The sequence below is a fragment of the Portunus trituberculatus genome, chromosome 10 (genome assembly GCF_017591435.1).
Source record: "Portunus trituberculatus isolate SZX2019 chromosome 10, ASM1759143v1, whole genome shotgun sequence".
NCBI classification, from domain to species: Eukaryota; Metazoa; Arthropoda; class Malacostraca; order Decapoda; family Portunidae; genus Portunus; species Portunus trituberculatus.
This window is the reverse complement of record NC_059264.1, coordinates 1,204,083-1,214,082: the sequence shown is the minus strand read 5'-3', so window position 1 is coordinate 1,214,082 and position 10,000 is coordinate 1,204,083. Positions and strand designations below refer to the sequence as shown.

At 34.6% G+C, this 10,000-nt stretch overlaps 1 protein-coding gene across 1 annotated transcript in view; it reads left to right on the top strand.

Annotated features, from left to right (window-relative positions):
- Positions 1-10,000, top strand: part of LOC123501830 (ionotropic receptor 93a-like) — a 70,089-nt gene that overhangs the window by 20,537 nt on the left and 39,552 nt on the right. The window contains exon 2 of the mRNA XM_045250858.1: positions 6,308-6,451. Within this exon, the coding sequence (XP_045106793.1) occupies positions 6,308-6,451 (144 nt within the window). The remainder of the gene's footprint in view (positions 1-6,307; positions 6,452-10,000) is intronic.

The following is a 10,000-nucleotide window of genomic DNA, read 5'->3' as shown; positions in this document are numbered from 1 at the left end:
GGAAGAACTGAAGAAAACGGGATGCGGGGCGGCAGCTTTGAGGGATGTCTCTGCTAAACGTGACAAAAGATCCTTGGAAGGTGTAAACGACAAAATCACAGGTAATTAATTAGTGTGCACAGGTGTGAAGGAAATTTTTGTCTATTTATTTCGTTTATATTCTGTTTAATGTTTATTTATTTTGTTCATTTGTCTATTTATTTCGTTTATATTCTGTTTAATGTTTATTTATTTTGTTCATTTGATTGTTATTGTTTTTTTGTGTATATTGAGTGATTTGTGGTGTTATTGGTCTGAATAGTAGTAGTAGTAGTAGTAGTAGTAGTAGTAGTAGTAGTAGTAGTAGTTATTGTTGTCGCTTTTTGTCTTTGTTGTTGTTGTCTACCCTAAAAATCCACAAAAGCAGGACACTCGGAATAAAACAACAAACAAAAGGCAAACAAACAAAAAAACAAAACAAAACAAAGCTTCCTGACTGAAGATGTTATCCTTTGCAAGAAGAAGAAAAAGAAAAGAAAAAGAAAAAGAAAGATAAAAAAAAAGATACTGCAAAGAAACAACAAAAGAAATGAGATGTAATGGAAATTCTCTCTCTCTCTCTCTCTCTCTCTCTCTCTTCTCTCTCCCTTCCTCTCATTCCTCCTCCACTTTCCCTTCCCCTTCAGCTGTTTCCTCTTTTTCCTCCTCCCTTCTTTCCTCCTTCCCTATACATATCACAACCAATCTTGTCTATGTATGAAATGTATGGTGAGTGAATTTTCCCTCTCTATTTTTGAGTTATCTATATATTGTGGCCTTTTATTGGGATTTTTCTAGTGTTTTTCCTTTTTTTATATATTTTTCTCTTTTTTCTAAGTTTGTTTCTATATTTCGAGTTTTTTTTTTTCATTGGTTTTTCCAGTTTTTTCTCTTTTCATTTATTTGTTTTTTTTCTTCTAATTTTGGTTATCTTTTATTTCGAGTTTGTTTTGCTTTTTTTTGGTATTTTTCGAGTCTTTTTCTTTTTTTTCATTTTTTTCTCTTTTTTTCTAAGTTTGGTTTTTGAATTTCGTTTTTTTTTTTTTTTCTAGTTATGTTCAGTCGAATATGTGTTTTTTTTCATTCTTTCACTTGTTTATTTGTTTCCTTTTCGTCTTTTTTTTTTTCAACCTTTGCTCATTTTCTGTTCCTATTTTGGGGTTACTTAAATATTGAGGGTCTTTTTGGTGTCTTGAGTTTTTTTTTCTTAATATCTTTTTTTTTTCTTCTTCGTTTGGTTCTTTCATTTCAATTTTCATTTCCTTCGTTGCGTTTTTTTTTCTTTTTGTTTAGAAATGGTCATTCAATTAGTTTTTTTTATTATTTCACTTTTTTTTCTTTTCTTTTTTCTTTTTTATTTTCTCATTTTCTGTTCCTATCTTTGGAGTTGCTTTAAATAATTGAGTTTTTTATTGTTTTTTTCATATTTTTTTTAAAGTTTGGTTGTTTTTAATTTCAAGGTTTTATTATTTTTATTATTTTTTTTTTTAGTTTGTTTATCTTTCATTTCAACTTTCATTATTTCTTTCTTTTTCCTGTAGTTTTTTTTTTTTTTGTCTTTTTGTCTTTTTTCTAATAATTTTCAATCAAATCTGGGTTTTTTTTATTCTTTCACTTTTTCTTTTTCTTTTTTCTACTTTTTTCTCATTTTCTGTTCCTCTCCTTGGGTTACTTAAATATTGAGTTATTTTTATTGATATTTTGTAATTTTCTTTTCTTTTTTTTCTCTACAAAGTTTGGTTGTCTTTAATTTCAACTTACATTATTTCTTTTTTTCTTTTCTTTTTTTTTTTATCTAAATATTGGGACTTTTATTAGTGTTTTCCAAGTTTTTTTTTATTTCTTTTTGTTTTTTCTAAGTTTGGTTGTCTTTAATTTCAACGTTTTATTTTTTTGTTGTTGTTTTTCCTTGTTGTGTTGTTGTTGTTGTTGTTGTTGTTGTTGTTGTTGTTGTTTTCTAGTTATTTCACTCATGTTTTTTTTATTTCACCTTTTTTTTTTTTTTTTTTTTTTTTTTACTTGATTTCATATTATGTTTCTTTTTTGGGTTATTTAAACTTAAACTGAGGCTTTGATTTGTGTGTTTTCAAGTTTTTTTTTTTTTACTTATTTTTGTTTTTTCTAAGTTTATTTGTCTTTCATTTCAACGTTTTATTATTCTTATGTTTTTCTTTCTTGTTGTTGTTGTTGTTGTTTTTTCTAGTTATATCCACTCAAATATGTTTTTTTTTTATTCTCTCACATTTTTCTTTCTTTTTTTTTATCTTTTCTTCAGCATCATCAAGTTAACCACCTTTTTTCTCGTTATTTTGGTCAATTTCCACTTTTTTTTTCTTCTTATAACAACCATTCAAATATTCCTCTTTTTCTTATCACATATTTTCAACAATTTCATCATTTTTTTCCATCACAAGTTCCCAATAATGTTTCATCACCACTTTTATTTCCATCTTCACAATCTTTCCCAAACGATCCCCTCTCATATCTACACAGCCATACAAATCACACTATTTTTGGCCATATTAATTCTGAAACATCGTGTCTTTTATCTCTCTTTACATTATCATTTTTCACCATGACCATGAATCAGTAATAATGCTGAAATACTGGTTAAATCTTGCAGGAGGAGGAGGAGGAGGAGGAGGAGGAGGAGGAGGTTAAATGAGGTCAGGTCAAGAAGAAATTAAGCCAGGTCGAATGGAGTCATGTTAGGCAAGGTTACGTAAGGTCACAGTAAGTTGAAATAAGTTAGGTTAGGTTAGGTTAGGTTAGGTCAGGTCAAATAGAACTAGAGAGCTGCAGTGTTTGAAATATCTCTTAAAATTAGTTCCAGTCATAGAAAGTGGATATACAAGAGCAGGTAAGCAGTTCCAGAGTTTACCAGAGAAAGGGATGAATTATAATAAGGGATCAATAAATAATGCATCGTGTCCTTTATCTCTCTCTACAATACCATTTTTCTCCATCACCTTCTGCACTCCCATCCATCATTCTTTCAAATCTCACCATCGTTTCTCCTCTCAAATTCCAAAACATTGTATATTTAAACTCATTTTTTTTTTATTGTTCATTATTCTATTTTGTGTCCTTCATTTCTTCCTTCCTTTCTCTTCCCTTGACAAATTTCCTTCATTACAGACAGCTCTCCTTATTCATCTCTTCCTTTCCTCCTTATCGTCATCAATATTCACTTTTCTTTTCTTCTTTTTCCCTATCACCTTCTACACTCCCATCCATTTTTCTCTCAAATCTCACCATCGTTTCTCCTCTCAAATTCCAAAACATTCCAGATTTTCTCCTGTCAAGTCGTCCCTTCAATTTTTCCTTCTTGATACAATGCTGTCAATCTTTCCTGTTTTCCTTATTTTTTTCACTTTTCTTATCTCTGGGACTCACAATTTCTTTCTTTTCTTTCTTTTTTTTCTTGTTTCGTTTTCTCTTTCCTTCCTTCCTTATTTTTTATTTTTCTTATCTCTGGGACTCACAATCTTATATTTTTTTATTTTTTGTTTCTTTCTCTTTTTCCTTCTTATTATTCCACAAACCTCATATTTCTTCTTTCTTTTCTTTCTTTTTTGTTTATTTTTTCTCTTTCTTCATTGTCAGCTTTTTTATTTTTCTCTCTCGATTCACACACTTTCATATTTCTTCCTGTTCTTTCTTTTTTCTTGTTTTTTTCTCAAATTCACAAACCTTATAATAATTTCTTTTCTTTCTTTTATTATTTCTTTTTCTTTCTTTTCTCTAAACCTACAACTTTATCTTTTTCTTTTTTTTTTCTTTCTCTTTTTCTTTCTTATCATATCAACTTCTTTCTTTTCTCTGGACTGACCTTATATTTTTTTCTTTTTTTCTTCTTTCTTTTTTTCTTTCTCTCTCTCCTTCTTATTATATCAATTTCTTTCTCTCTGAATCCACAAACCTTATAATTATTTCCTCTTTTCTTTCTCTCTTTCCTCATTCTCTCAATTTCTTTCTTTCTATCTCTGGACCCACAAACCTTATTATTCTTCCTTCTTTCTTTTTCTTGTGTCTTTCTGTCTTTACTTTATAATTCAACTTCTTTCTTTCTTGTTTTCACTTATTTCTCTTTCTTTTCCTTATCTTTCAACTCTACAATCCTTTTTATCTTAGTTTATCTTAGTTTCACGCACTCTTCCCTCTCTAAATCTGCTAAGTGAATAAATAAGCAAAAGAAGTAAAAAAAAAAATCAAAACAAGACATTTATTTCACTAACTTCTATAGTAATGAGAAATAAGGATAAATTTATTTGTGTTACTATTCACTAATTCACTAATGTATCTGTTTATACATTTATTTACTGCTTGTTGAGAGAGAGAGAGAGAGAGAGAGAGAGAGAGAGAGAGAGAGAGAGAGAGAGAGAGAGAGAGAGAGAGAGAGAGAGAGATAACCTGTTGCTTTCTTTTTACTTCTACCTGTTTTACTGTCTCCTAACCACATCATCAGGTTGGAATTGGAACCTATGAAATGAAACCTATGACTTTTTTCTTTTGTGTGCAGGAGGGAAACCAGCCAACGGCAACAAAATATTAAAAAAAAAAATGCCCACTTGAAATGGTGGTTCCCTTAAAGAACAGTAAAGAATTAAACAAAATGAAATGAAATGAAGCTGACAATTACTCAACTACCATTAGTAAATTAAGTAAATTCAACATGGTTTTATTTATTTTAGAAGTGTTAAAAGCAGGAGTCCTGAAGTAATACTAAAATTATACTTGGCGCTGGTCAGGCCACATGTTGACTACGCGGTACAATTCTGGTCCCCACATTACAGGACGGACATAGCTCTGTTGGAATCAGTGCAAAGGAGGATGACTACAAAGATACAGGGAATGAGGGATATGCCCTATGAAGAGAGACTGAAAAAACTTAATCTGCCTTCCTTAGAGAGACGTAGGTTAGGAGGGGACCTGATAGAAGTATCTAAGTGGCATAAGGGTTTTAACAGAGGGGACAGAGGGGATATGAATGTACTTCTTAGGATCAATAGCGGGGACAGAACCAGAAATAATAGGTTTAAACTTGAAAAATTCAGGTTTAGGAAAGAAATGCGAAGAAACTGATTTCCATACAGATGAGTGGAACAGTCTCAGTGGTCATGTAGTCAGGGCTGAGTTAATAGGGGGCTTTAAAAGAAGGTTAGATAGGTTCATGGACGGGGAAGATAGGGAGCTTTGAAATAAGGTTAGATAAGTTCATGTTCTTAAGTTAAACCTGCTAAGATAAAAGTTTATTTTGTTACTAAAAGATTATTGTTTTTTTTGCACCTTGAGTCAATAAATGGATAAATAAACAGATACAATAGACAATTGGTGAATATATAAATACGATTCTTGGTTTTCATTCATTATTATTTATTTGAAACTCAATGAACAAATTAACGTATTGTCAGAAACAGATACACCGATAACATCTGATTATTAATTTGTCACTCAGCCAATGAATAGATAGATAGATAGATAGATAGACAGATAGATAGAGAGATAGATAGACAGACAGACAAATACACAGATAGATAGATAGATAAATAGATAGATAGATAGACAGACAGACAAACATAAATGAATAAGTGAAACGAAATAGATCGAGTGAGTGAACCGATATGTGACTTTGAAGTAAAAAAAATAAATATATAAAAAGAAGTTGAAAAAAATACGAGAAACTAATGAACTCTCTCTCTCTCTCTCTCTCTCTCTCTCTCTCTCTCTCTCTCTCTCAGGTCACATCACCACCCACGACAAGACACAAGAAAAATTATCCTCAACAGCTGGCAATACGTCCCCCCAAAACCCCCCTCTTAAAAATACCCCTCCTCCTCCTCCTCCTCCTCCTCCTCCTCCTCCTCTTCCCCCTCCTCAAACCTCCATTACCTCTCCCCTTCCCCTTCTTCTTCTTCATTCTCTTCCTCCTCCTCCTCCTCCTCCTCCTCCTCCTCCTCCTCCTCCTCCTCCTCAACAAATCTTTCTATCTTCTCCCTAAACTTTCCCTCCTCCTCCTCCTCCTCTTCTTCTCCTTCCTCAATCTTTCATTCCTCCTCTTCCCTCTCTTCTTTTTCCTCTTCCTCCCATTCCTTAAAACTTCCTTCTCCTTCCCCCTCCTCCTTCTCCTCCTCCCCCTCTCCTTCTTTTACCTCCTCCTCCTCCTCCTCCTCCTCAATCCTTCCTTCTTCCTCCTTCTCCTCCTCTTTCCCAAATCTCTCTTCCTCATCTTCCGCCTCATCTTTAAACCTCCTCTCCTCCTCTTCTTCTTCTGGTTCCCGCTCCCCAGTCCCCATCTCCTCCCCCCGCCCCCGCCACCCCATCGCTACTGAACTGCGCGGGGACACAGGGGTCAGGCTGGGTCAGTTCATTATTGACATTCTGGTGGCCACTGATCATGTCGATATCCACTTGGTGACCCGCGGCAGTATTGGTGAGTGACCTAACCTAACCTAACCTAACCTAACTTAAATTAACTTGATCTAACCTAACCTAACCTAACCTCACCTAACCTAACTTGACCTAACCTAACCTAACTTGACCTAACCTCACCTAACCTAACTTAAATTAACCTGACCTAACCTAACCTAACCTGACCTAATCTAACCTAACTTGACCTAACCTCACCTAACCTAACTTAAATTAACTTGACCTAACCTAACCTAACTTGACCTAACCTTACCTAACTTATTTTCAACTTACTGTGACCTTACGTAACCTTCCCTGACCTCACTCCATTCGACCTGGCTTAATTTCTTCTTGACCTGATCTCCTTTGACCTTCTTCTTCTTCTTCTCCTCCTCCTCCTCCTCCTCCTCTTTTTCATCCTGCCTTGTAATTAGTCGAGAGGTTATAATATTTTTTATCATTGGTGTGTGTGTGTGTGTGGGGGGGAGGGGGAGCAGGAGGAGGAGGGAAAAAGAGAGGATGAAGGAGGAATACAAAAGAGAGACAAAAGAGAGGAAAAGAGGAAGAAGGGAAGGTGATAAAGAGAAATTTAAAAAGATGACGAGAAATCAAGATAAAGAGGAGCAGAGAGAGAGAGAGAGAGAGAGAGAGAGAGAGAGAGAGAGAGAGAGAGAGAGAGAGAGAGAGAGAAAGAGAAAAGTGATGACAAGGGAGGAAAGAGAAGATGAGGAAGGAAAATCAAAACAAAAAGAGAAAATAAAAATGAAAAAAAGGGATGAGGAAAATGAGGGAAGATAGAAATAAGGAAAAAGGAAAAAAAAAAGAGATGAGATAGAAAACTAAAGAAAATAAAAGAAAAAAGAAAAAGAATATGAAAAAACATCAAAGAACCAGCAACACACACACACACACACACATCATTATCAACATTACTATTATTATTTCACCAATCATAGGTCATTCAAACTACAAAAATATTTACCCATTACAAATTATACATAATGAAATGACTAAATTAAACAAACAAGTGAAATAAAACAAAAGGATTAATACAAAATATATAAAATTAATTAAAACGAGAGAGAGAGAGAGAGAGAGAGAGAGAGAGAGAGAGAGAGAGAGAGAGAGAGAGAGAGAGACACAGAGACAAACAGAGAAAAACGGACAGAAACACAAACACACAGACAAGAAAAAAGAGAGAGAGACACACACACAGAGAGAGAGAGAGAGAGTAATAGTGCATGAATAGAAGCAACATTTTCAATAGACAAGTGTGACGGGAGGCAGGTAAGGCGGCCTCTAATTAAGAACAGCGGCCTCTAATGAACTGATGGGCAGGTAAAGGTAAGTTTTGGCGGGTTTTCTTGAAGTCTTAGTTAACTCTGCCTTTTATGACTGATTGTGACTATGAAATGCTAAATTGTTGCTAAGTGGGATTAAAAGAAAGGTGAAAAGAGGGAGAAAGGGAGAGAGGGAGTGAGTAAGAGGGGCAGATGAGAGAGGAGAGAGTGAGATAATTTTTCATTCTTTTTCTTTCTCAAAATGTTTTTCTTTTATAAGACAAATGCAGGTTGTCTCTGTCTGTCTATCTGTCTCTCTCTCTCTCTCTCTCTCTCTCTCTCTCTCTCTCTCTCTCTCTCTCTCCTCATCCTCCTCCTCCTCCTCCTCCTCCTCCTCCTCCTCTCCTCCTCCTCCTCCTCCTCCTCCTCCTCCTCCTCCTCCTCTCTTCTCCCCTCCCCTCTTTCCATCTCTCCCCTCCAAACTCCAGTGTTAGGTTTCCCTCGCATTTCCCCTTCCGTGTGTGTGTGTGTGTGTGTGTGTGTGTGTGTGTGTGTGTGTGTGTGTGTGTGTGTGTGTGTGTGTGTGTGTGTGTGTGTGTGTGTTTCACGGAAATACAACTTCACGCTCATGAAACAACTTATTGCGTTTCTCCCCCTCCTCCTCCTCCTCCTCTTCCTCCTCCTCTTCCTCTTCCTCTTCCTCTTTCTCCTCCTCCTCCTCCTCCTCCTCCTCCTCCTCCTTTTTCTCCTACTCCTCTTCCTCCTTCTCCTTCTTCTCCTTTCCTTCATCACTCTCCGTTCTATTTCAATTCCTCCTCCTCCTCCTTCTCCTCTTCCTCCTCCTCCTCCTTTTCTTTCACGTTCGTCTTCTCATATGTCGCTCACAGTAACAATCTTACCTCTCACTCTCACTCTCCCTCTCTCTCTCTCTCTCTCTCTCTCTCTCTCTCTCTCTCTCTCTATCAACTTATCTTTTTGTCCCTCACTAATGATCCGGTCATAATCCTTCTCCCCTCTCCCTCTCTCCCTCTCTCTCTCTCTCTCTCTCTTTCATTAACTGCCTCGCTTCTCTCCATCTTCTTATTTTTCTGTGTTGATCTTTCTTTTTATTCTATATATATCACTACTTCTTGTTCTTTCTTCTATACTCATTTATTTTTCTCTTTTTTCACTATTTCTATATTTTCTTATTTCTTTTTTATAATGTAGATTTTTTAATTAGTAATGTAGAGTGATTGGTGTATTTGTAAACCTAACTTAACCCAACCTAACTTTAACTTAACCTAACCTAACCTAACCTAATTTAATCTAACCTAACCTAATTTAACCTGACCTTAACCTAACCAAATTTTAACCTAACCTTACCTAACCTATCCTTAACCAAACCTAACCTAATTTGAACCTAACTTTACCTAACCTAACCTATCCTTAACCAAACCAATCCTATCATTAACCTAACCTAACTTAATTTAATCATAAAGCTCATTCTTTCTTAAAAAATGAGGTTAATTTCCTTTTTCTAATTCACATAATTTTTTTACTTATCGTTTATCATCCATGTGTTTTTTCCTATTTCTGTCTATATACACATTTATTTATCTAATCTTGTCTAAACACCACCTAAGCATCTCCTTCTCTTTCTCTCCTTTCTCTTTTTCCTTCCTTTCTCTTTTCTATCCTCGACATTTAGAAGTCTTTTTACTTTTTCTTCATTAGTGTTTTTTTCTTATTTTTACTTTTTTTTCACCACTATTCACTAATTCAACCAAAGCTAATCTTCCCATCACTTTATCTGTTTTTTCAATCCTCCTTTATCATCAGTTTGTTTTTCCCTTTTATTTTCATTTATTTTCACTCTTATTCACTTATCCCACCTCAGCTATCACTCTTTTCTCTTCTTCTTTAGCATTCATAACACACTTTTTACTTTTCCCTTATCATCGGTATTTCCTCACTTTATTTTCATTTATTTTCACCATTATTCACTATCCTAACCATTAGCTTCTCTCCTTCCTTCTTCCTTTCCTGTGTTACGTTCACGGGTTAAACGGGTAAGATTGGCATCGGGGAGCCGGTGAACAATAACAATAAAAAAAAAAAACACTGCAGGTTCAACTGGTGAGGAAATGCAAAAAGGGCACTTAAAAAGCTATTTAATAACCCAATAACCATGAAACTGACATACACATAGAGATATAACATGAAACACAGGAAAATGACATACACATATACATATAACACATAAATAAATACAACAATAAAGAACCCAACTTAATACCTAACAATAATACTAA